Consider the following 26,978-nt stretch of genomic DNA (forward strand, 5'->3'; position numbering starts at 1 on the left):
GGCTGACAGGCGGCTGCTTGGGCTGCAGCCAGGCTCTTTCCGAAGGGCCTTGTGCCAAAGCCCAGGCTGTGTCCAAGCGGCCGTGCGGGGCGTTGTGCTTTTGGGGTCCCCGGGAGGCCATGCTGGCGAGCTGCTCCCCACACCCAGCGCACGGCCGCAGCTTGGCCCCTCGCCGGTGCCAGCACAGGGACAGCTGCCCTGCCGAGCCCAGTGCAGCCCTCGGGATCCCTCATCAGCTGCCGGCTGCCATTTCATTAAACGCTGAGGGAGCCCAGGGCGGGTTTGGACGTTGCGTTTACATCCGTGTAGGTTGAGTTCACTGCTTCCAGGTGTTCAATGTCACCCTCCGTGTGGATGAGAAGCAGAGCAGGACTCTCTGCTGCTGGAACGTTTCAGCGTGTGCTAGGCGTGAACCAAGCGAGCAGCTGGTTGCTTCTCCGTGCTCTGACAGGAGGCTGGCCTGGCCTCCCTTCCCCTTACATCAGCTGGCCTGACGCGGGTGCCGCTCCTTCCCCAGACCTTGCTTCATTTGGATCGTGGCACCCAGTGACAACGCTGCTGCGAGCTCTGGTATGCTGCTAATCCCCGGGCTGGCCGAAATCACATGAAACCAATTTTTTTTGTTGTTGTTGTTTTCCCTTAGAAAGCGAGCGAGGAACTTCTGACGAGACTTGCGTGGAATTTGCACAAAGATCCTCGGGAGCTTCTAAGCTATGAAAACAAGCTGTGCGAGCCGTGCTGCCAGCACGTGGGGCTCTCTTGGGTGCTGGGGATGCGGCACTTCAACAAGGACACTTTGAGGAGCGATGAGGGAGGCGAGGGCAGAGGGGGGGCATTAATGAAGTGTAGGGGGGCAATTCCATGAGCTGCTCGTGCTTTGGTGTGTTACTGCATTGTCACAAGTATCTTTATTTAAAAACCTAAATAATCAACCAATCAATCAATCAATCAATAAAAATTACAAATAAATAAATAAATAAATAAAAATTTACAAATAAATAAATAAATAAATAAATGAGGGCTGGGTGGTGGCGAGCGCCAAGGCCCCTCCCAGCCAGGCCGCGTCTCCATGGCAACTCCCGCCGCCCGGGTCACGTGGCCGGAAGCGGGCGGTGGAGAAGGCGGAAGCGATGGAGCCGGCCAAGATGGCGTCTCCCAAGAGCGCCCCCAAAGACGCGCAGGTACCGGGGGGCCGCGCCGGGCCGGGCCGGGCTCAGGGAGGGGGGGGTGCGGGCGGAGCTGAGCCCGAGCCCTGCCTGTGTCCCGCAGGTGATGGCGCAGATCCTGAAGGACATGGGCATCACGGAGTACGAGCCGCGCGTCATCAACCAGATGCTGGAGTTCGCCTACCGTGAGCGGCGGGGCCGGGCTGAGGGGGGCCGGGGGGGGCCGGGAGGGGGCTGAGGGGGTCTGAAATTAATCTCTTCAAAATGTACTCTTCATTTTGTACTCTATTTATTTTGATTAAAAGTCAAAGGTCTCAAAAGTCAAAAGGTATCAAAAGTCAAAAGTCTGAGGGGGCTGAGGGAGCTGAGGGGGCTGAGGGAGCGGCCGTGTGTGCCCGCAGGGTACGTGACCACCATCCTGGAGGACGCCAAGGTGTACTCGAGCCACGCCAAGAAGCCGAGCGTGGACGCGGAGGACGTGCGGCTGGCCATCCAGTGCCGCACCGACCAGTCCTTCACCTCGCCGCCGCCCCGCGATGTAAGTGCTGCGGGCGGGCAGGGCGCGGGGCCCGGCGGGCGGCTTAGGGCTCACCGCCCCGCCCGCAGTTCCTCCTAGACATCGCCAGGCAGAAGAACCAGACGCCGCTGCCGCTGATAAAGCCGTACTCCGGGCCCAGGCTGCCGCCTGACAGGTACTGCCTGACGGCGCCCAACTACAGGCTCAAGTCCCTGCAGAAGAAGGTGAGGGGCTGGCAGGGCTGCGTGCGCTGAATGCACACACAGTGCGTCGGGAGAGATGCTGGGCTTGGGGTTTTCACACCACAGAAGGATGGGTGGGTGGAAATAGCGCTTAGTTTCAAACTAGTGGCCTTCATCTAGAGGGATTTGCAAATATTCTTACTGCTAATTAACTTCAGCCTATAAAAAGCACGTCTGTGAGTCTGTTTAGGCTTAAAGCAACATTTTCACGTCATACATCAGCTTGGAAAAGGTAAAAGTAAGGTAAGGCATTAGTATAGAGCCCCGAGCCCACAAGCTTTCCAGCTCACATCCATGGCGTTCACACCACAAAGACTTAGAGAACTGTCCAAATACAGATCGTGATCTAACAAATTATTGCTGTAAAATAAACTGTCTGTGGTCTCGGGGGGAACCACCTCTTACTGTCATGTTAAGAACTGTTAGTTTCTAATGTGATGTTAAACCAAATGTCCTGTTTTCACAGGTCTCTTCCTCAGCAGGAAGGATAACAGTCCCTCGCCTGAGCGTCGGTGCTGTGAGCAGCAGGCCCAGCACCCCTACTTTAGGTAAGAAACAGATCCCTGGGGCCTTCTTCTGTTGATTTTATGAAGGAAAAAATCTTGGGGGATGTTTTTAAAGCCTGCTTCGAGCACTGATAGTGTTGGGTGCCATCTCAACTTGGTGGCATTCAGCCCCTTAGCTAACAGTGTGAGTTCATTTCAAGAAGATAATCACAATCTGGTATTTGCATACATAGCTGGCCTCTGGTTTTATTCCTGTATTTCTGATGGTTTCTGTAGGTGAAGAGACTATTCAAGAAACAAATGAGTTTTATTTTTTTCTTTAGTGTAAGCACTACACAGAGCTGCAAACAGCAGTAAATAAAAACCATTGTTAAAAGGTTCACAGAACTGTGACCGAGCGTGAGCGCTTCCCTGTTAATGCGTGTGGTTGGAGCTAGCCCAGAATATCAGTGTTCATAGTAAACTTGCAGTTTTGCCTGAAAATCTGACTCCTGACTATGCAGTGTGTTCCTGTGTATTCTTGTTACTTTGACAACAGTAAGTTCTGTTCTGAAAGCAGACCTAGAAGTGTGTGTTTTCTCATATTTTCATTGAACCGTTTTAAATTTTAGGTACGCCCTCAGCACAAACCGTGTCTGTTTCAACAAAAGTTGGCACCCCCGTGTCGCTGACTGGTCAGCGGTTCACCGTGCAGATCCCGTCTTCTCAGACCACAGTCAAAGCAGGTAAAGTGCCCTCTGTAAAACAGACACTGCCTTCTGGGAAGTGGCTCCTTTTTGTGTTAGTTTTAGCAGAATATTTAGGAGAGGGGAAGTTTGGTTTCAGTGTGGGAAAATCATTTTTCAAGCTGTTTAATTAGTTTTTTTTTTTCTTCACAGCCACACCAACTACACCAACAGTTCAGAATGTCCTAATTAATCCTTCATTAATTGGACCAAAGAACATTCTTATTACTACAAACATGGTATCATCGCAGAATACAGCTAGTGAAACAAATACCTTGAAGAGGAAGCATGAAGATGATGATGACTACGATAACTTGTGAAGAAACTGTCCCCTCCCCTCCTGTTCGTCAGTGATTCATATTGAGTCTGATAGGGTTTATTTCTGAGTGGTGTTGTAAAGTGTATGATAGCTTGTAAATAATCGGGCAGCATGCAGTGGGGTGTAGTGGGAGAGAGAGAGATCATCATCCTGTGGAAAGACAAAAAAGGAAGTCGTCTTTTTTTCTGGTCTTTAATGGCTTTTGAACCTCAACAGCGGGGATGAGCACTGGTCGCTGTTACAGGCGTGCAGTCCTCACCTCTCTTCTGTTGCCTTACTTAAAAGAGAAGAGTCTGTGTTTCTGAAGACTGGCGAGGCAGCTGCTTGTAGTACTGCTCTGTGCCAAAAAACCTTTAGGAAACACTAGGTAGCAGAGAACGTGACAATTTCAAATTAAATTTCAAATTAAATTAACAACAAAAAAAAGTCCTGTGCAAGGAGGAAAGTATCCAGGGGTACTTTTTTTTTTCTTCCCTGAAACACATTTACAGCTTAAGCTTTTAGTTGTATGCATTATTGTCCATGTGCAGCTCTGGGTGTCTTAACAGAAATACAGATGCGAGGTGAGGAGGATTTGTCTGAATACTTAGGCTGATCACCTGTATTTATTACTACATGAAGACTGTTGGCCTTAACACCTACTAACGTACCCACAACTCCAGCTGAAGTTAGTGGAAGAGGTAAAAGCCCACCCAACTTGTTTTTTTTATTTATTTCTGATGAGTTTTCTCTCAGTCAGATGTCATTTGGTTAAGCTTCCATTTTTACATGTGAACTGAGTGAACTCACTGTCAGCATGGCACAAAGGGGGATCTGGTGAAGGGCAAATTGTTCCGATCTTGACTTCAGGTGCCTGATTTGGTGCTTCAGGTACTGCTGGTACCTTCAAGTGCTGCTGGTGTGTTGTAAGATCCCGGGTATGCTGTGCTAAACAAAAAATGAAGAATTGTTTTTATATATATATATTAAATAATAAAGTGGTGTGCTTTTGTAAGGATGTCTCTTGGTGACTGCTTTAATTTGTAATGCCTGACGTGACTTGGGCTTGCAGAGCTGGTGTGAGAATTCTGATTAGATTGCAAATGCAAAGCCAGTTTTCCTAAGACCTTTAAAGGGTCACAAGGAATGGAATGTACTGGTCTTTAAAGGGATACAAAAAAAGAATTGCTACCTCCTTGCAACACCACTTTTTCATGACTGAATGACAACCCCCCCCCACCACTTACCCCAGCTAACTCCTTACAAGTTTTGAGGCTGCTGAATGTATTCTTCATAATTATGGCATCATTTTTCAGTCATTTTTGCTTGAAGAAGTGCTGAATGAAGCTTTCTCTTCCCTGTGGAAAAAGGAAGAGTAGATGGGTGAGTTTTCAATGTGAGACTTTACAGAAGGATGGAAGAAAAAAGTGTTATGGACTCCTACCCCAAATTAGATGTGCATGTACATTTGTGTTACATGTGAGAGAGGGAATATTTACTTATCCAGGCACATAAACACATTCTCAGGCACCTTTTAAATCTAGTAGGAATACCTATGTATATACACATTGCTGTATTATACACACACTCATGCAGACATCTCACACATACATGATCTGTTTACATAATCTGTGTTTGTAGATCACACCCCTTTTATAAAGCTATACAACAATGTATTAAATATATGCATTATACACAGCTCACACTCCTTCACAGACACTATTCTTATAAGACTAAAATATTTTATTATGTATATGTAGACATAATTATATCTTATACACACCTACTTTTTAATATAATTCATCTATGTATTTATTTACACCTATTTTACCCATCTACAAAAAATAAACAGCTGTAGCTTTATTTCACACACGCTCACTAATGCAGCCCCTGTTTATAGGCATACATTTATACTCTACATACACACCCAGTCTCAGACACCCATCTTTATATCAGTATAGAATAATAATATATAAGACACTACATAATGCTTCATTGTGTTATGAATTACATATTGTGCATATTATATTCTACAGCTATTGTGTAATACATACATGTATATACAGTAATATAACGTATAGGAGGCTTGTGGGGTGAGATGAGCACCTTTCCCCTCTCACAAGGACTCACAACTTACCAGCTTGTTTGAATCACTTTGAAACGAGCATCTTCAACGATCCAGGACTTTTTACCTGGAAAGGAAAGAGTCTAGCAGAGATGTCACCTAACAGCTCTCCGGTGAGGAGGCCACGTGTGGGCATTTTCACAGACAGCATGTGCCTACGGCCCCAACCCGAGCAATTTGGACACCAGGAACACTTGCAGGGCCTGCATCAAGCCCAGCTCTGCTCTGACATCAACAGACACAGCAATGGGAGAGGCACGGTGCTCACTCACCGTGATACTGACCTCATTTAGGAGAAACCTTCCTCTTCCCCTTTGATGGTTATTAAAGGCATGTCTGAACAGCTCCTGGGCTGAGAAGCCTGCTCAGCTTGCACCTGACCAGAAGCCACCTACCATGGCTAATACAGCACCAAGCCCCAAAAATAAACCTAAAGCACACGTAAAGCTCAAGGGAGGTACAGTGCTAATGCACCACTCATCCACAAGACAGGGTAGAGCTCAGTTGTTACCATTACCAGTGGTAATTCTCTCCAGTATTACCAATTCTCTCCAATGCTTCCACTGGAGAAAAAGAAATGAGCAAAGGAAAAGACAAACAGTTTCACTTTTCTTCATGCTGTAAAGGAAAAGAAAGCAGCATTACACAAATCAGGCTGCCTACTTTTTAAGATATAACAGAAAAAATCTAAAGCTGAACACAGCAACCGACAAAACACTTCTGAGACCCATTTTAATAAGAGACACTAATCACAGAGATCCTGGAGTGGATACCAAGAACTACACAGGCCATAAAGAAAGACAGGGTCATTTTTTTTTTCCTCCAAAGTATTTCCTTTATTAAAGCTAATAAAACAAATTAAAATTACTAAATCGTTCACATAGGGCTAGCAAGTTTCTAATTCCATTGAACAAGAATAGACCAGTGCCCTAAACGGTACAAGAACACTGGCATTTCATATCTGCTAACTAGTTTAAGACTACAGACAGTGTCTCCTCAGAATCAAGCACCAGCGGATCCCACATGGCAGTTTAGAACAGTTCCTCCTATTGTATTGGAAGAGACAGAGCCAAGATTTCCAGTGCAAATGCAAAGTTCTTTCAAGATCCTGGATTATCTGTACCCGACGCATTCACAGCTCAGGGTGAGGAAGGCAGCTGTAATGAACAACCTGGATAAATCATCTGCACTCACTCTAGAAATTCCAAAGAGGGAAGCCTCACCATCATCCTTGTAGAAGACATATGACCAAGCCCCACACATACAAATATTTACAAAGAATTGACACAATCTAGCAAGAACTAGTGCTCCACTCCCTTGGTGCTGCCTGCAGCTGTCAGGCCGGACAATGGACAAGTCTACACTGCAGCAAGAGTTCCCAACACTATTTTTCCTTTTAAAAAATCCCCCTCATCTGTGGCGTAAAGAAGTGCAGCATGACCCAGTTGTCAGTCACGGCTCAGTCAGCTTCCTCTTTGATAGGGGTACAACCTGAGAAAAAGCTGGTGTTGCTAATTAGCATTCTCTTCTTTTTCTTCACAAACGGCAGCTGGTTCTCTTGGGACTCCTCATCCATCGTGAGCACAGGAGCAGCAGTGCTGGGCTTCTTCAAGAACATTTCTTGGTCTGTGATATCTTTCAGGACCTATCAGGAAAGTGAGGAAGACAATTTCGCAGTTGGTCACCACCCTGAAGCCAACCAGCTTGTACTGGAGCATGGAGACAGTGCATACAGAAGTTGCCTTGCCAGGCTCAAGAATTGCTACATTTCTTGACTCGTGTCAAAATTCTGAAGGCCTGTCATGGTCTTCATGGGCTGGGCAGGATGAGACAGCATAGGAATAGCGTGCAGAGGGTACGTATGAGGGAAGTAATTCAGTTTACCTGAGGCAAAACTACATCTGCCAAGTCAGGCTACACACTGGCGTAAGACCAGCTTGGATGTAGATATCATTTTAGCCTAGTTTCTCAATTCTCAGTCTCTTTTCACTGCTGGGAGGTGCAGCAGGACTGTACGGCAATACAAGAGTCAATATGGGTGAAGTCAGCATACTGGCTCCAATTCTTTTCACAGAAAGCCTACGTGGCAGTTTTAGGATGAAAACTTAAGAAGTCAGCAGACTCAAAACTGAAAAACAAGCTGACTTAACAGCCGTATTCTTTTCAGAGTTTTCTAGCACAGTTTCTTTTCTTGGTTAACCACCACCCTTTAGATCCAATCACTAAACATACCAAGTGGTTCTGAATGTGTATGTACCATGGTGTTTTGTTTGTTTTTAATAATAAAATAAAATAAAAATAAAAAAATTAAAAAAAGCTTTAGCAAGTACCTTTGCAGTTGGGGTGATACACACAGGCTGAAAGAAGGTCTCTCCTGGAGTCACTTCAGTAGGGTCTTCTAGTTTGAAGGAACCTTCTGAGTCCCTTGTTTGGTCCTCACACACTGTGGCATTCTGAGGGACAGAGTTATTTGAAGCACTTTTACAACATTTAGCCCTTCTTTTCCCACCAACAGCTGAAGAAATTCTAAGGATCTCTAAGCCACTTTATCTCTAGTTCCCAAGTAATTCCTGTTTCAGGATGCTAGGTGCCTCTATCAGGCAACCACTTTCATGAAATAGCAAATAATTAAAGAATTACTATGGAGGTTTCTGCTTCAAATCTTTAAGATCCAAGAATACAGCATACGTTTCAAGCAAGAAGTCTAATGAACATCAGTTCATGAACCACTCTGATGCTACAACCCCCCCCCTTAATTATCCCTTCTACTCCTTTAAAAAAAAAAAAAAAAAAAGGAACAAATATGAATATTTAAGTAGATTAAGCTTTCATGCTTAATGACAACATACAAGTTTTATTTACTGAGTGGGATTAAGAAAGGACAAATTGCTTGTTTTCAGTTTGGCGGCTAGCAACTAGCACTAGGTGAATATATATATGGCTTTGGATGTTGCCCAAATTTCTTTACTTTAGCGTGAGAGCCTGGCGCTGCAGTAGCAAACTTTGGACTCGATTACCGTGGATAAAACAGTGAATTACAGTGACATTTACAAAGGTTTCAGGAAGGTGTGTTCGCTTTAACTTGACAAACCGTGCACGTATGCCAGCAGTGGAACTGATTATCCATTCATCCAAACTTGCTTAAACATACTGGGTAGTCTGGATGCTGGGTTACAAGCGCTACTCACCGGAAAGCTGGGGTCTCTATTTCTGCATTTTGTTGGGTCACAGTTACAGCCTCCAGTGCAGCCCGCCTTGCGCTTCCTGCAGCCACACTGTTTGTTTCCACATCGGCCCTTGCAGCAGCACTAAGCAAGAGAAGAGTTCTGTGCAGAAAGAGCTTTGGCGTTTTATAGATTTCCTGTAGATTGCTATAGCTGTCAGTGCTTGAGGCAGCCTGAAGGACAGCACTATTCCAAGCTATCATGAACCTTTTATTTCATTGCTAGTCCCACATCTCAGGAAAAGCAGTAAGATCTTTCCACTTACAGAGCCATCTCTTGCTTCAGTATCCCCAAAATAAGAATCTTTGATTATCCAGTGCCTGACTTCAAGTTACCCGAAAGGAACCTAGTCTTAGTGCCAGCTGAACAAGCTAACATTTAAGCACTAAGAGAAACACCATCAACGTACCTAGGGTACTCCATCTAGATGGAGATCACCCAACTGAGCTATTTCATGGATCAGAGGAGGTATTTTCTTTGCTAGTCTGGGTACGTGAAGCAATATCTGACTGCATGGCCCAGATGCCCCAAGTTACAGTTCAGAACTGAGAAACAATTTGCACTAGAGTTCCACTGGGCTACGTGCATGAACTTAGAAGAGTCAGGTGCCAAACACACACCCTTGTTCTTGCAGTGTGGAAGAAAAGAACGCACCAAAACCCAAACCACTCAGTAAATTCAGAATTCATCAGCGTGACAAGCACCAGTGAAAGAAACTAAAGCTACCCCTTCAAATTCCTAAGCTTTTCTGTAGTAACTGCTGACATTGTCAGTCACACGATAGTAAACTATGCAGTAATTTACCCTTTGTAAAAGGAGACAAAGATCTCATGATGGAGGTCTAGCCTTATAGCACTTCAAACCCAGAGATGCCCATTGGTTCACAGTGACTTCTGTTCAGCAAGATCAAGTCACCTCTTCCACATTGTGAGGAATTAACTGAGCAGGAAGCTGAAGCTTCAAAGCCCAGCAGGCTGATGGAAACAGAATACAGAAGCTGAAGCTTCTCTCAGTAGGACTAAGGAGCCACAGCACACCACTGTGGGAACAGTATATAGAGGTATGTGACATAACAACCTTTTTTCCCTGCTAAAAGAGGCTCCAAGAAGGAACAAAGGAGCTGCTAGGGCTCAACATTCGGCTGCTGTCTAAAACATCTAGGTCAGCTGCACACCCAGAAGTAAAAGGGAACACGTGTTTCGCTTGTGGTAGTTTTTTCATTGGACAAGTTATCTTCTATTGAGGCAGGTTTTGCTGTCAATAGACAATGTTTGCTCTGTCTGAAGATCATAAATAACCCATACCAGCATTCTATTATAATAATACTGTTATAATAAACAGTTGGTGGAGACGCTGCAGTTTCACTGTTGTGCTGTACACATGCTAGATGCTCAGGGATGAAGGTGATTCCCTTAGTAGTAAAGTGACAAAGAGTAACTAGATCTTACCCCCATCATGCTCTTCTTTCCTCCTTTGACTGCTTTTATTGGAACCCATTCTGCATCCTCCTTCTCCTCTCCAGACTCCGCAGAGTCAGAAAAAAGCTCTTCTACATCCATTTCTGGGGTTGGTGCGCGGGGTTTTGTTACTGTTTGCCGGCGGGTCTTGGGCTACACACAGAGAAATTACAAAGATTGAGGCCCCAGAAGAAACGTCAGGGGATTTACATTTTATTAAGGCACTTCAGAATCCAGCCACCATATCCCCATTCCTCTCAAGACAGCCAAGAAGATTAGGGAAGGGAAGAAACAAATGATCAAACTGGCAAGGATTAAAAGTTCAGTTGAGCAGTCAGTTTAAAGTGCTAGAGTCCATAAAAATATAATGGACAAATCCTTGAAAAATTAGCATAAAACTATTTTGCCAAGACTATAACACGTATCATTTATTCTTCTCAGCACTAAGCTTTGGATCTTTTGCACAGCCATGATTAAGTGTGCTATACCAGGTACCTTGCTCCAGGATTCAAAGACTAGAAATGCTACAGAGAAAATACCTGGATACCTGGATTACTAGGAAGCACACAGAGTCAGACATAATTAAACTGAGGAAATGGTTTTTTTTGTTTGTTTTTTTTTGTTTGTTTGTTTTGTCATTGTTGAGCTTTGTTCTGTTGTGTTGTGGTTTTTTTTTGTTTTGTTTTGTTTTTTAAGATGGAAAAAAATGCAAACTACTTTCAGAATTATTTTGAAATCAGAAACCTTAGGGACCATCTGATGTAGAGAACAGGCCTACTAAAAATAAGCATAACAAGATGCTTTGTAAAAAGCAACACGGGTGAAAGATACCAAGGTTGTTAGTGGCCGGCATTAACATTCAGAAAAAAAAAATAGGTACAATACAAGAATGAAAATTGGTATGCAGCAACTTTACTTTGGGTGGAATGTAATCAAAAGAAGAATCTGGAGACTCGGGCGGCTCTTGCTGAGTGCGGTGGAACTTCTGTCCACTGGCAAGTTGGAGAAGCAGCAATTTCTGTTAGGAGGGACAAAAGTTAGCTTTGTAAAGCACACTAACCCAACTGCCAAGATGCTCCCATGTGACTTATGTCTGTACAGATCGCTACCTGTTTAAGAGTGTCATTTTCCTGAAGAAGTTCTTGGTTCTTCTCGCAGATCTTCTCCAGCTTTTCCTCCTGTTCACAATACAAAATGAAATCTATAGGCTTACACGGGGGTAGGACAAGTAGTAGTTTGGGACAGATTTTTATGTTTGGGTCTTTCTTGTAACAGCAGAGGGGTTTTCTCTGTATTTTACAATAAGACATCAGGTCTGACTTCTCGATCAGGAGAATCATTAGTGCTACTACGTAGTTTTATGCATAATATTGGATCCTTTCAGTTGTGCTGACAACTTAGGATCTAAAATCTCCTCTATTGCCGAGGCTTACTGGCAAATTAGGTGCACCTAGGACTGACGTTACCCCAATGTGTCACTGAATGTGCCCTTCTGCAAAAAGTGACGAGACAAGGTACAGTGTGTACCATGCTAATATGGTCTAGCTAAAGCTATTCTCCTGCTGATATTGCAGTGGAGCTGTGCTCAGCAAAAGATTAGTAATAACATGTTGACCACCTCAACTGAAGGTATCCTGAGCACAGAAGTCTGCATGAGCCAGTTAGATTCTGTAGGTCTTGGAGAACAGTTGCTCTTCAGGCTCAGTAAGAATGTCTCTTCTTCCATTAAGTAACTGTAAATGTATAAATCTTAGCAACAACTGGCAAAGCCCTCAAATTTCTCTGCATGTTCCTCACTGTACAGCAATTATTCCAATTAACATGTGGCCATAACGAGTAGCCTCTGGAAAAACAAACACATCCAGACATTACCTGACACTTAAGTTGCTCTTGCAGCTGTTTCTCCTTCTCATTTACTGAATCTTCCAGTCTCTTCTCCGCTGCTTCTTTTTGCTGAAGTTGGCTAAGCAGGTACAGAACCTAAAAGCAAGTTAATGTAACAGACAAAGAGGTGTGAATTCCTAAAGAGATATCCGGCAGCTCAGACATGAAAGGCCCAGACAGTTTCAGAAAGAAGATGCTTCCCACTGTTTCTAGCATTATTTTGCCCTGATCCCCTGTAAAAGTCACCTTATGCTGAGATATAACATTCACACTTCAAACACTGTGAGACGTTACTGAATAAGATAACTTGTGAGGGACAGAAGATGAAAAGGGAGATTTCTTTGGCTTTTGTTACCTATCCTGCAAGAGTCCAACAAATCTCCAACAACCACAAAGTAACAGATCAGTTTCAGCACGTCTCCACTGCATTTATCTATGAGCAGATCTGGGAATCAGAGTTCTAAGATGCAAGCGAATGAAATCTTGAGAGCCCACCTCTTTTACCTTCTCCTGGTGCTGTTGTTCCCGTACCAAAACCTGATTTTGGAATTCAGCCTCCATTTCTGTTATGTAGTTTTGCCCTTCAATCAGCATCTTCTGTATGTCTGAGCAGCTCGCTTTACTCTGCTGAAGGCTGCTCTCCAGCTTGCTTTCCTGCACCTTGGAGGAGACCAGCTGAAAGACAAAAGCAAGGTGACTGCTCAGTTCCACATTTCATAGCGTGCACTGGGACAGAAATAACGCAGTCTGAAGGCGTAGCACTTCTGCTTAACTGCCAGACACCCTAAGAAGTGGAACAGCCACTTCAACAAGGGGAGTAGGTGAGACATCCAGAGCTAGACATCTGACAGCCACTATGGAAGTGCAGAACAGATAGCAGGAGACCTTGTTAACTGTTCCTCATTTCCTTTCCTGCAACATGTTAAATCTGAGCACATCGGGGAAGGGATGACCCCCTCCCAAATAAATGCTCTTCCATATAGTTTTCATTATTCTCTTCCATTAGTCTCCAGGTGCCAGGGACTGCCACATGACTGGCAGCAGAAGAGAGTAAGAATCGGACCAACGCTGAATCAACTGAATGACAATCTCGTTCGATCTTCTCCCCTCCCAACATCCATTCTGATCTCAGAGTACTGCCCTGTTTCTTCCTGCAGATTTCCTATTTATTCAGGAATTATTATTATATTTTTTATTTTTTTTTTTAGGTACTTTATCCTCTTATCTTCCACCTCTGAAATTTGTCTCTTCCGTTTTACTATTATCATGTACGCATTCTGCGAGCACAGCTTTAACTGGCACCTCCAGACCCATGTCTATACTGCTTCCCTCTTCCCTGATCTTTTTCAATTTCACTCCCCAAAATGATCTGCAGTAGAGAAGAATATTTTAATCAGAAGTCGTGAGGGAAATAAATCTCATTCAGAAAAACACTTCACTTGAATTCATCATCTCTGCTGTCAGCCTATGATTCACTTCTTTCATTCCTGGCTAAGCAGACTTCATTACTAAAAATGGAAGTTCTAAAATAGGTAGACTCAGTTTACCTCTGCAAGGAGATACTTCAAAGCACATTTAGCCTCAGAAATTGTTGCAATATTGTCCCAACGCTGTTTCGCACGATCTCCATTGTCTGCATCTAACAGTTTCTGCTGTAGGTCTGCTATCTGGGCATTCCTTTGGAAGAATACACATATTTGGAGTCACAACACAGGAGAGAACTTGGGCTAAAACTGTTGTTATCAGAATATTAGATGAAATAGTTCAAGTTAATAGTGTGACTGCTTAGAAATGTAGACTCTGGCTGTCACACTACATCAGTCTCTCCTCCCCTCGACACCTCCAATTAAAAGAGAAGCATTTCCCTCACTCACAAATGCTTGTAAACAGCTAAGAATAAAACAATCTTAGTGACTGAGTTGTGTCCTTAAATCCCTGCATTAAAAAATATATAAATAAAACTAGGAAAACCATATGGTCTTATTTTATAATTTTCATTGTCATTGAATGAATTATTTCAATTTCTCTTCTGTCTCGCAGTACAGCTACAGATAAAAACGAGGTTAAAAAAGCCAACAGCTTAAGGTGCAAGCTCTGCAAATCAGCTTTATAGTAATATCTTACCTGAGCTCCATCTCAGTTTCCAGGCTTTCTATCTGCTTTGATAGAGAAAGGTCTGCCTCTGATGCCTTCAAATCTGTGATGGAGTAGGTGCGCCTCTAAAGAATTACAGCAATAGACAGAAGTGAGCAATATCTGAAGCAATGCATGGGAGCCAATCTTTCGTTTATAGGCATTTCAGCAAAAAGTAGTAGTAGTATTATAAAAGCCTTCAAGCTTTTCTTCAGTTAAAATCCCATTGTTCCTTCCCAATAGTCTTTGGTAACAGCTGTGACCCACTCACATCCACCAGATTCATTGCATTAAGTAACAGGTTACTTAAGCAGCTCTTCCCTGACATGTCACAGGACAGTAAGAACATTAAATCCTTTCTTCCTGAAAAGGAACCATCACTACCTCCCTTCTGAGGGAAGGGGTCAAACAGGAGTAAGAGTAAGGTACAGGCAATCATCGATGTGGGACAGGTAACATGGCATTTCCCTCTTACCCGGAGCTTTGGAGGTGGGTTTTCCCCAGAGTCTTTTTTCTCTTTAAGCTGAAGGAGCTCCTGTGTCAAAATCTTTCTGTCCTCCAGAAGGTCTGCAAGGTGCCGTCGAGCCTCTTCAGTGCTAACGAGAACCTCTACTTCATTTGCCAGCCAGCCCTGCAGGAAAAGCAGTACAGTGGGTCACTGCAGTCTCAGCTTCAGGACTGGCTCCTGCTCTGAAATGCCTTCACAGCTGAACTGCATAATCCAGTTGCTTCCTGTAATAAGTAACTCCACGTTCCAACCCCTTGCTCTCCAGCCATCAACCCCAGCAGCACCTCACGAGTTAACAAAGCTAAGTTTGTCTACTGCTTATTGGGATGCACAAAAAGTTGGTACACACCTTTACTCGCGCAGCAACTCCTTCCATGCCCCGATTTTGACCCTCCTTCCGTTTATCCGCAGCCTCCTGTTGTTTCTGCAAAGCATCTTTTAGGCGCTTGTTAGCAGCTGCAGCCTGCAAAAGAGTTTACACAAAAAGTGATATGGCATTTAATATCTATTGACTGAAAACATGAAGTGCTCAGATTGCAACCTCCAACCACATTTTGTAGACAGTTGGGAACCGGTCAGGAGTTTGTAGCAGGTACTGGCTCCCTACCTCTTCTGCTTTGCGTCGAAGGACATTGGCCTGCTTCTGAAAGTCTCGTTCAAGCTTAAGTAGGTCATACTGCCTCTTGCGATCCTGCAGAAATACGTCAGATGGAAAATTATGTGTCACCTTTATACCTGTGGCCAGTTTCACACTTCTTGAAACAGAAGAGATGCGTTACAGAACAATAAGCGTTAAGAGCTTCATGACAATGATTTCACTGATCATTACAAGCTTAAGCCATGCAGTGCCATGGGGAACTCTTAGGCTTAAAATGACTAGAGAAGAGGCTCCACAGTTTCCACCAAAAAAGGTTTAGGAGCCTGAAGGTTGTAAGAGACTGCAAAACATGAACTTAAAACATATCGTCCCAAAATATTGGAGTAAGATTTTTACAGCAAGAATTCCTGTCAGATCAGAAAGCAAGACGTACAGATGTATGTTCTACATTACACGTGAATGCTACAAGCCAGATGTATTTAATTAACTTGCTGTTTACCTGGAGATTCAATATTCCCTTGAAAGGTGGAAGACCTCCCATTTTGTGGCCCAACCCTACAACTTTAAATACTTAAAAGTACTAAATATTTTTGGCTTTTACTTGAGTTGAATGCTGATGACTTTTGATAGTTTTAAGTGCTCCAGACATTAGCAAGCCCTTTTACAAGTGGTGAAAGGTGGTAACCGTATGAGCTAACGTTTTGTTATCTTCAAAGCATTCCCCAGATGTTTTTCCAGATGCTTGCAAATTAAACAAAGCCTCACAGCAAAGACATTAATGATTTGTTTCACTCTGAAGAGGGAGGTACTGTTTGGGGGCTTATTGTTTGCTCACCCGTTCTTTCAGCTGGATCACTTCCTTGTCCTTCTGTTGTTTCCACTGCCTAAATTTTTCAGCATCATCCTTCATTTGGCGCATCAACTGTACCCTTTGGGTTTTCATTTCCTGGAATATAGAAATGGCTGGAAAAATTGCCTAATGCTTTGACTCTGGGTAGTTTCGACCTATATTTCCCTGCCGTGGGTTTGTGGATATGGGTGTCAGGGGGTGGTGGCGGACGGGAAGTACCACAATATGCTGCTCCCTAGGTGTATATGCCTAAGGATGCTTTCAAAGTGCTAAAATCCAGGAATTTGTTTGTAAGATGTAAAAGGAAAACACATATACACACGATGCACTCGTGGGACTCAAAATGAAGTGACTTGACTAAGGCAACGAATTATCAGGATAGTCAGAAGACACTTCAGACTTCTTTTCCTCCACATCACTGTAGGTGTGATGCCTACTGCATCACACTAGCAATGATGGCCCCGTAGCCAAAAGCATCTCACCAAAAGACTGGTGCCCTCAGTCTAATAAACAGAAATCGTGAATATCTTCTGTCTGGAAACTGCTTTGTCTACATTGGGGTGAGCCTGAGAACTGCTAGGGTTAGTTACCCTGATCTCCTGGTTCAGTTTGGAGACAGTGCGTTCTGTAGATTCCTTCAGCTTTAAGAGCTTTGACTGTTCATTCAGCTTTTTCTTCAGCTCATTAATTTGCCCTTCCAACTCCTGAAGTCTTTTCCGACGCCGTTCACTCAGCCTGTAAAGAAACCACCCTTTAAGAGCAGGCCCCTAATTACTGTTACTCTCAAACAAGCCTTCTCCAGCTTCAGAGGTACTTTATGAAAAAGGAAGCAATACTGTATCACGTTTCCCACTGATCCTTTCAGGCTTCTTTACAATTCATACAACTCGCATGGCATGGGAAAGGGAAGATTAGGCCCAGAAAGCCAACCGTACCTCACGGTTCAATGACTACTTCTCAGGTGGCGGGGGAATGATCTTCTGGAAACTAAGAATGTCTCAGGCAAAAGGCCAGTTATTACAAGTGACTCAGCACTAAGGAGCTGAAGCACACCTTGTGCTGACCCCTCGTCTCGTTACAAAATCCTGCACCTTCCAGAGTCAGGACTCACAACAAAAAGATCACTACAGTGCTACCAAAAGAGATGCTAGGGCACAAAGGGCCTGAGTTGTCCACATTAGATGAATCTAGTTTTTCTTCATATTCTATCTAGTTCTCCAGTTTCACACCTCAGAACTGTTCTTAATTCTGTGCTTACACCAAAATAAGAACTTTTCAATACAGCTGAAGTAAGGCCAAGACAGCGAACTTTTTCATGTGCATTAACACAATTTTGAGTGCTATAAGCCATGCAGCTTGTGTAGTTGGTCTTACTTGGCTTGGTTGACATCCTTCTTTGCCATTTGCAGAGCAAGGATCAGCTCCTCCTTTTCTTTTTGCAGATTGCTGACTTCTAATTCCAGATCCTTGATATTAGTCTAGAAAGGACAGGAGTAGTAAGACTCACAAGGAAAACCTCAAAACCCCAATCTCAGAGACAAAGCTTTAAGATGGAAGACCTTAAGGAACCATGTTTCTTTCCAAGAGGCTGTAAAACACGTGAAAGGACAGATCTTCCTTCTCCCTTCCTTCCTCAACATAAAGCGAATCCATGAATTGGGGAAAAAGAAACTTCAAGAAAAAGCTCTTGTAAGGATCTGTAAGAATTTACCTGGTACTGGGACTGAATGGGCTCCAGCTGACTATCATTCTGTGTCATTTTTTTGGCAAGTGCTTCTTTCAGAGCCAGGACTTTATTCAGTTCAATCAGCTCTTTGGACATCTGTGCTTGACGGAGGGCATGTTGCGTGCTGAAGTCATCTGAAGATCTCTTGACCTCCTGTCCCGTTTCTGCTTTCTGTATGAGACATAGCAATGAGCTGCAGAGGCCAATCTAAAGCTCTTTGACTACGTGATTAGTTTTTGCAGAGCACTTCAAATCATTTTTACATAAAAAAATAGATATTCAGAAATTAGAGCAGGTTTTTGATCTTGAACTAACTGAGCAAACAAGGGTGTAGAAAAGCAGCGCATACAAATGTGATGTATTATTTACCAGTCACTTGAATTAAAAAAAAAGCATAGACATAAATAAAAGAGGAGGAATGGGATAAAGACATGCCCTGGCTGGGTCTGCACTGCAGACTAAGGACTCCCTTCACTTACAGTCATAGCATCCTGTTCAGGGCTTGCCATCTCCGCAATGGCTTCCACTGTGGCAGCTCTTTCACTCTATATAGGACAGAGGAAAAAAATATCGGTATAAAGGTAGAAAATATGAAGTTAATAGCAACCTGTTGGTCTGTAATGACAACATAGGTTATTCTCTAACCACGAGTAGCTTTGCTGTTGCATTAAAAGTGCAGCTTGTTTGGAAGTGGATGTTAAGAGTCACTTAATACTTCTAATTCCTGGACTCCTTAAATAAGGCTTCTGCTGAGTGAAATCCACTGCTCAAGCGGATCAGCATATGAGCACTAAATTCCATTAGTAAACTCATTTGGCACACACTCTTATCTCCTCAAATTCAGTTTTACCTGCAGCTGAACCAACGCTTCCTGCAGATTGCAAATCACCTCTATGTTTTCTTTCAGTTCCTCATCTTCCACAGTCTCTACCAGCTTCTGGAGATCAAGTTTGCATCTGCAATGCAGACATAGGAATAAGTCCGTGAGTCCTATGTGGCAGGTTTATGTCACACGTGACAATAAAAAATACTTCCCAACAGAACATACAAATGAGTTCGGGATGAACAAATGTAAGTAGACAGCATCCAGTTTATCCCAACATGAACATTTAATTCTAAAAGGCATTTCCTCAGCACAAGCAGGGTATGGAAACAGACTTACACAGCGTGTTGAAGCTGCTCTAGTTTGGCATTCATCTTCTCATTTTCTTGTTCTGTCTAAGAGAAGCCAGAATTATACTGAATTATAGGAAGCATGAGACAAAAGTAAGAAACAGCTAATTTATTTGTAGCTAAGGACAGGCTGTCAGCCTGTTGCAAATCAATGCACCAAAACGTTTTCCACAATTTCTTCCACTAGTTTGGAAGCCCTAACACCAGTTTTGGCAGGAATACACACTCTTAGCATGCCATTAGGACAAAAGCTGCTATCAATCTTCGGCTAAGAGGGAAAGTCGTACAACTTAAGGCTCCTCTCAGGTAATTCAGCCTTACCAGAATGATCCTTTCCAACATCTGTGCTGTCTGACCAGCAGCTTCACTCAGCCCTCTGCTCAGCTTTTCATTCTCCTCCATTAGCGACTGGTTCTTCTCCATCAGGGACTGCAGATTCTCTGAAGGTGCCATACTACTGAAATATCAAGAACCAGTTTGCTTGTGAGCATGACTTCAGAGGTTTGTAATAGCACTGAAATTACCTCCAAGTTTTCTAAATAACTTACAGCATATACAGGTTGTAGCAGATGAATAGAAAGACTGGAGAAGTCTAATCTGAATTGAAAATCTCTGAAGAATACAGTATACTGAAAGAAGACATTTGCAAGAGAAGAAAACAGACCCCTTTTTAAAAATAATGCTGTTTAACCAATGCTAAGCCTGTAAACTACATTAACATGGATTTTGAAACATCCTTACGCAACATCCACACAGTTCAAACTCTTCCATTTGCTTTGTTCTTTTAAGATTGATAGACATAGAGGTGCCAAACATTTAGAGGTGCCAAATATTTAGAGGTATAATGGTTAGAAGAAAGGAGAGAAGGATAGACTGAGAAACACGTAATTAGAATTTATTGCCTCATTCCTTTTTTATTTCCTACAGTTGATTTCTGCAATCCTAAGGGGTTTGCTACAAAACTGTGTGACCCATACATGCATGGAATCTCAATAAGCGTGACAAAATGTGCAGAAAGAGAAAACAAATCTTGAGAACCTCTTAGGAAGCAATAATTTTGCAAAATAATTTTTGCAAAAGAGATGTACAGCCTTTGCTGGTGTGTGATGGCTATTAGCTACATTGAGCATAATCTACAAAGCTTACTTGATAGACACGGGGAGGGTCCCTCCATGGGCCTGCAGCAGCAACACCTGCAGCTGTTGTACCTAGAAACACAAACAATTACTGCTTTTAAGCTTCTCTCATACAGTAACTAGATGGCTGAAAGAACAATTCAGAACCTTAGTCTTAATGAGTCACCTGCTCCAAGACTGTGTTTTACTGCTTCCTGTGGGAAGGGATCACATCTCTACTGTATTTGGAGTAATTTGTTTATAAAAAACAAAAACAAAACCAACAAAACAACCTTCTCTTCACCAGGAGCACTCAGATCACAGCATGCAGCTAACAGGCAGCTAACATGCCACTGTGCAGGGTGCCAGAGGTCCCACTGAGTCAAAGAGAAGGTCTCACACTTCACTGGACCAATGCTCTGTTGCTGCATTTCATGTGAGACAGTCAGATCCTTCGCCTTCCTAAGCTACTTGAATACAGGATTTGAGTTTACAGTACATTAATAAGTGTTCACTAAACTCTAGCAAATACTCATATGCAAAATCAAAACCACTTTACTGGCTGAATTTCAAACCAGGCTATTGACTGTTCCTAGGAAGAGCTAAGAAAGCTGTATCGTATACTTGCTGCCAAGTGAGCACGGAGAGCCTGCTTTAGCTATCTCTGGTAGATAAGCCCTCTAGCACTTCTAGCTTTGGATTTAACCAATTCCAGTTTATGCAACTTATCTCCTCCGAAGCTGGCCACAAGCTGCTCTTCACTTCCTACTCTGCTGCATGTAGGCAGGTGAAGGCAGCACAGCAACCATCACTGTATCTCTGTCTTTGCCTGCAGGCTAACAGGCAGGTAATGTTTTGTCCAGTGGAAGGCAAATGTAAATCACACTAATGATATGATTTTACTGTAACAGGGAACAGTTGCTGTAGAATTACAAGAAGCACTCACGTATTCCCTGTCCAGCACTTACACAGTCATCTCAAGAGATGGAGAAGCACATAGTGAATATTTCCCCATATTCTGTGTAGGTGCCCTATTTCTTTGCTTGGTGTTCACGGAGCTGATTACCAAAAGGCTAAATCTGGTCTTACCACATGAAGAAAGCGTCCAGTACCTGCTGCTTTAGGTGATGCAACTCAGCCGCCTGGGGATCGACGTTGACAATTGGTTTGTTTTTTATTTTTCTTGCCCTGTCAGCATAACGCAGAGTACTTAGAGTTTCTTCTAGATTGGAATCTGCTGGGCTTACACAGGCAATCATGAGAGTGTGGCTGTTACCACCCAGAGAATCTGAGAAGGAAAACAGGACACAGTCAGTGCTCCGACAGAGAGCAAAAATAATTAGCCAGACATCACTATGAAGATCCTTAAGGCAGCATAGCACATCTCTGTACTACAGCTGGATTGTATCTAGGTGTAGTTTTGTCTCAGGAGCATTTCCTGAATACTGAAGTCCCAAAGTTGCCTCAACTCTGAGCACCAATGTTTTCACATCAGAAGCTCCAGGGATATTGTTGTCCCGTTGAATAATTTTGGTAACCACTGTAATTTCTCTAAGTAATTTCTGGTATAATTCCTCCAGGTTTTTCCCCTCCCTTCTCCCACACAGTATTACTCAAGACCTCCATGGATATCCAGACATCACAATTCACACTGTTCTACAATCCAAGGCAGCACTGACTAGCACATTTGTTCAGATCATCAAGCTGCACAGCATCTTCTCCTCTGGTTTCACACTAACACATATTGGCTACTTAAAGCTTGCAGCCAGAGAAGAAGGCCCCACATCCAGCTCTGCATAATCCAGTTTCCTTGCATTAGGTATTTGCCGATACAAAAATACTGGGAAAGCCTATCTTTTTGTACAAAATCACTCAACTATCCAAAAATCCCCAGTAAATTGCATTATTCTAGCTACACCCATATTAAAGATTATCTTGAATAACATGTATTAGAAGACCATTGCAACTATTAAAAAATAAGCACCATGAAGAAAAGGAATTAAGGGGGAAAAAAAAAGAAAAAAAAAACATGCTGAAGGCACAGACAGCATGAGTTTCATTTTGGTAGTGATAAATCTCCAGTAAGTAGTTTTAATCAGGGTATAACAACAGATCTCTGCTGCTTCCAGATTGAAAATTCTCCCCCTCCTTCTCCCCACCAGAAGAATTGCACTGAATTTATCATGTTTCCTCCCATCACAGAGTAACTGTGAAAGAGCAAGACTTAAGAGTCCCTGTCTGAAAGCATTTGTAACCTAAAAAGAAAAGTACAGAAGAGGTCTAGCAACAGCAAGAAGAAAAATCAAACCAACAAATGCAATCACTGTCAACAGCAGATCCCACTTTGGGCTCTAGTTGTATGCCTGTTCAATTTTTTGATAGTTTTTTAAAATGCCTCAGTAGATTTAGGCTTTGTCGTGATCCATTTCTTACCTTGCAGCAGTCTTGTTAACTTTGAGTCTCTGTAGGGGACAAAACCACCCTTTTTATTTTCATCACCTAGAGCACTAATCACATTCCCCAGGCAAAGGAGACCTCTGTTAATGTTGATACCTGCACACAAATAGATGATGGTGAGTAGAGCTACCTAGGTGGCTAGGAATTGGTCAATTCCTGCCCTTTCTACAAAACAAAGTTTTTTTTTTTTAATTAAAAAAAAGTGCTTATTTTAAATATTAAAGAACTACATGGCTTTTCTTGATAAGGACTTGATTTATGAACTCAAAAGAAACCCAAGCTACACCAGTCCTTTTCCTACAGACCTTCTTTTAGTCGGTCTCCTTCAGCCTTGGTCTTCTTTTGTCTCTCAGAGCCAGCAAGATCAACCAGGTGTAGCTTGGAGTGAAAACTGCTGTTCCTATGGCAGAAACAGACTATTTTACTCTCTCAAATAAATACAGAGTTAGGAAAGGAACTGTCTAGTGGTTACTACAGCTGAGCTCCAGTGCTCAAAGAATCCCTGATACCAGAAAGCACTAAATAAAGTGCCTCAAGAGTAGCTCAGCTGCATTAATCCAAGAGAATGAAATCCTGAGCAAGTCTGACTCTAACAGCTGCTACGAGTAGCTGTGGCATCACTTACTTGTCACTTTTCTTTTTCTGATCGATGCAAATGGTGAAGATAGCATGGGACCGCGAAGACTGGGAGTTCATTGCCGTGGAGGCCACCGTTCTGGAATTGTTCCCCTGCTCCAGGCAGGACACAGTATCTTGTGCATGGGCGACACTTCTTTCAGTCAATCCTATAATCTATACCCAGGAAGAAAGCATCATTTATTCTCTCCTTCTTCTTCACCCTTGACTTTCTACATCAGGAAAATTATCTCCTGCCTTGGCCAACAGCGAAGTTCAGTCTGTGTACACACAGCCTCACAAGCATCAGTCTCACTTCACGGAGGAACTGCATCGCTGCTCTCTAGCAGTGACAGTGAGCAGCACAAGATCACACAAAATACTGACAGATCAAAGCGCCCGATGTCCCGTACGCTTACCTGCTGGGTATGACAACCAACAGCCTCCCCACCACTACAGACGAACTACGTGAATAAAGCATAACTGAAGGACATAGGTTTAACTACAAAACATACACAGAGCATGCAGGAGCACAAGGTTTTTCCTGCTCTACGCTATAAACATGCATCTATAGGAAATTGCTAAGAAAGTAACTTCAGCATTTGACCAGCTTCTGTCAGGATCCCTTTGTTGCACATGACTTTAGCAAGTAAAATTGCAAATGGGTTTGAAGTTTGATGAAGGGACCTGAATTACAACATTTTCAGGTATTCGCCTAAATTAGCCTTCAAATGAAAAGTCAGATCACAACTTTCAAGTGACTTTGCCATGAGTGGCTAACCCTATTAGCATTACACTTGAAGTAAATTTAAAGATCGTCAATAGCTCAATTTTGAAAGGAAGGAGCAGGTTTTGTGATTTCATATGTACAAATACAAAGCAGTGCTCAAGCAGACTGGCAGTTCTTTCACTGAAACATTTGTCCCCAGCAGCATTGTCCCCTTCCCTTTTCAACCTCTTTCTAACAGACCTTTATGCCTTCTTTAGGATCTTCCCGTATACTGATTTGAGAAGACCGTTCCCTTGATGGGCAGAGCAGGTCTAGAATATCCTCATTGTAGATCTGAAAGCATCAAAACAGCAGTTCAGAGTCAGCAGCTTTTCCAGAGAACAACTCACTTTACCTGCAGCTCATAAGTGTATAACAGTTTAAAAACCAACAGTGTTTACCTCCAAATAGGAGACTTTGAGGACAAACTCCCAGTCCTGCCTCTGCTCCTTCTCCTGAAATAGCAGCTTGATTACGCGAGGGATGATCCCCACGCTTGGATCATGCTCTTGACTGGCAGTGTAAGCACCTCCCATAGAATACGTCTTTCCAGATCCTGTCTGTCCATAGGCTATGACAGTAGCATTATACCCTAGGGGAACAAAGAACACCCAGATCAGAGAGCCAAAGAGAAACCAGAAGAAACTGGCAAGCAAAGCAGCATTCCAGGAAGAGCATCCTTCCAAACAAGCACTATCATTCACTGGCAGTTTATACAACCTTTATGCACCGGTCACAGTCGGCAACACCAAGGGAGAAAAAAAGTTAATAAAAAACATACATAAAATTAGTATACCAGCTTTTTTTTTTTTTTTTTTTTTTTGTCAGATTACCTCTAGTAAAGCAACAGAGCGATCACAGAAACACAATGTAAATTTTCTGTCATTCCAGCTGCACTTCAGCAACAGAAACAGCTGCTGGTACAGGATGCTTATTAAATCACGGCGTTATTCTTAAGAAAATCCTCTCTGGCTTTATAGAAATATGTATTCAGGTACAAAGATAATCCAGTGACCACAGACAGGTCATGTTGATGTCAGTATGGAGTACCAGTGGCTGTAAACAGGCAAGATTGGGCATTTTGCAATAGTTTCTGGACATTTTAGCCTAGTTTCTGGATGGATCTTTGTCGTGGTTCCGCTTGAGTGGGCAGCCGAGCTCCACCACAGCCGCTCTCTCACTCCCCCTCCTCAAAGAGGAACGGGAAAAAATATGATGAAAAGGGCTCAAAGGTTGAGGTAAGGACAAGAAGATCACGCAGTAATTATTGTAACGGGCAAAACAGACTTGGCATAGGGAGATAGTAAGATTTATTGCTCATTACTAACAAGCTAGAGAAGTGAGAAACAAAGGAAAGAAACCAAAAGCACCTTCCCCCCCACCCACCCTCTTCCACCTCCTCCCCCCGAGCGGCGCAGGGGAACGGGGGAATGGGGGTTATGGTCAGTCTACAGCACTTCTTCTCTGCCGCTCCTTCTCGGTCACTCTCGTCCCCTGTGCTGTGGGGTCCCACCCACGGGATGCAGTCCTTGATGAACTGATCCAGCGTGGGCTTCCCACAGGCAGCAGCTCTTCCAGAGCTGCTCCAGATATGGGTCCGTGCCACGGGGTCCATCCCTCAGGAGCAAACTGCTCCAACCTGGGTCCCCCACGGGCAGCAGCTCCTGCCGGGTCACCTGCTCCTGCGTGGGCTCCTCTCCACGGGCTACAGGTCCGGCCCGGAATCTGCTCCGGCAGGGGTCTTCCACAGGCGGCAGCCTCCGTCGGTGCAGGGCCACCTGCTCCACCGTGGGCTCCTCCATGGGCTGCAGCGTGGAACCCTGCTCCACCGTGGTACTCCATGGGCTGCAGGGGGACATCCTGCTTCACCATGGTCCTCACCACAGGCCACAGGGGACTTCTGCTCCATGCCTGGAGCACCTCTCCCCCTCCTTCGTCACTGACCTTGGAGCCTGCAAGGCTGTTCCTGACTCTCCCAGCTGCTGTGTGGCGCAGCGTTTTTTTTCCCTGTCTTAAATATGCTCTCACAGAGGTGCAAAATAACATCGTTTATCGGCTCGGCTCTGGTCAGCAGTGGGGCCCCTACCACACATGGGGTAGCTTCTAGGTCCTCCTCACAGACACTACACCTATGGCCCCCTGCTACCAAAACCTTGCCACGTAAACCCACTACAGTCTTTTAGCCTAGCTCCTGGATCCTTTGGATCCTGGATCTTTTAAATCCCAGATCCTTTAGCCTAGCTCCTGTATCCTTTACATCCCAGATCCTTTAGATCTTGGATACGTTAGCCCAGCTCCTGGATCCTTTAGATCCTTTAGCCTAGCTCCTGGATCCTTTACATCCTAGATCCTTTAGCCTAGCTCCTGGATCCTTTACATCCTAGATCCTTTAGATCCCAGATCCTGGATCCTTTACATCCGGGGTCCTTTAGATCCGGAACCTTTTAGCCTAGTTCCTTTCAGCTTAGATCTTGGTCCCTGTAGCTTAGCTCCTGGATCCTTTAGCCCCTGGATCCTTTAGCTCCTGGATCCTTTAGCTCCTGGATCCTTTTAGCTTCTGCAGAGCCCCGAGAGCCGCTTTATGAGGACGCAGCACCCCGCGGGGCCTGCTCGCGGCTCCTCCTGGCACCCACCTTTGAAGATGCCCCTCACGAGGGGGGCGACGGCGGTGTTGAAGACCTCCTCCTGCTCCACCGTGGGGTCGAACACGAAGTCGTAGCTGAAGACCTTGTCGCTGCCCACCACCACCTGCGGCTCGCCGGGCACGAAGGACAGGCAGCTCTGGCAGCCCTCGCTCGTCTCCTTCGGCACCAGGGGCCGGCAGCGCAGCGCCACCCGCACGGGGATGCCCTTCTCGTCCTCCCCCCGCACCATCTCGGAGGGGCGGCCC

The 26,978-nt window shown here is 44.0% G+C and overlaps 2 protein-coding genes across 2 annotated transcripts; one reads left to right on the forward strand and one right to left on the reverse strand.

Annotated features, from left to right (window-relative positions):
• The first annotated feature begins 1,088 nt into the window (after positions 1 to 1,088).
• TAF9B (TATA-box binding protein associated factor 9b) lies at positions 1,089 to 4,469 on the forward strand. Its single transcript, XM_084293857.1, has 7 exons — positions 1,089 to 1,181; positions 1,270 to 1,351; positions 1,568 to 1,704; positions 1,773 to 1,907; positions 2,392 to 2,473; positions 3,043 to 3,156; positions 3,310 to 4,469. Exons 1-7 carry the CDS (start codon positions 1,131 to 1,133, stop codon positions 3,474 to 3,476), a joined length of 768 nt encoding a protein of 255 aa, XP_084149983.1. The 5' UTR covers positions 1,089 to 1,130; the 3' UTR covers positions 3,477 to 4,469.
• A 2,569-nt stretch (positions 4,470 to 7,038) lies between these two features.
• On the reverse strand, positions 7,039 to 26,962 carry KIF4A (kinesin family member 4A; the record flags this gene model as incomplete). Its single annotated transcript, XM_084294236.1, has 29 exons — positions 7,039 to 7,224; positions 7,910 to 8,032; positions 8,768 to 8,887; positions 10,252 to 10,413; positions 11,177 to 11,278; positions 11,370 to 11,438; positions 12,133 to 12,240; positions 12,649 to 12,819; positions 13,692 to 13,821; positions 14,269 to 14,363; positions 14,753 to 14,908; positions 15,135 to 15,248; positions 15,393 to 15,476; positions 16,219 to 16,329; positions 16,824 to 16,968; positions 17,608 to 17,711; positions 17,945 to 18,130; positions 18,439 to 18,504; positions 18,810 to 18,915; positions 19,122 to 19,177; positions 19,454 to 19,589; positions 20,279 to 20,340; positions 21,360 to 21,535; positions 22,681 to 22,800; positions 23,010 to 23,104; positions 23,330 to 23,496; positions 24,290 to 24,382; positions 24,490 to 24,680; positions 26,722 to 26,962. 29 exons carry the CDS (start codon positions 26,960 to 26,962, stop codon positions 7,039 to 7,041), a joined length of 3,675 nt encoding a protein of 1,224 aa, XP_084150362.1.
• Positions 26,963 to 26,978: the final 16 nt, after the last annotated feature.

This window comes from Netta rufina (genome assembly GCF_964035555.1).
Source record: "Netta rufina genome assembly, chromosome: 12".
Classification (NCBI taxonomy): domain Eukaryota; kingdom Metazoa; phylum Chordata; class Aves; order Anseriformes; family Anatidae; genus Netta; species Netta rufina.

Coding starts and splice junctions, on each gene's coding strand:
- TAF9B (XM_084293857.1), top strand. CDS start 1,131: ATGGAGCCGGCCAAGATGGCGTCTCCCAAGAGCGCCCCCAAAGACGCG. Junction 1,352..1,567: donor GATGCTGGAGTTCGCCTACC/GTGAGCGGCGGG, acceptor GTGTGCCCGCAG/GGTACGTGACCACCATCCTG. Junction 3,157..3,309: donor TCAGACCACAGTCAAAGCAG/GTAAAGTGCCCT, acceptor TTTTCTTCACAG/CCACACCAACTACACCAACA.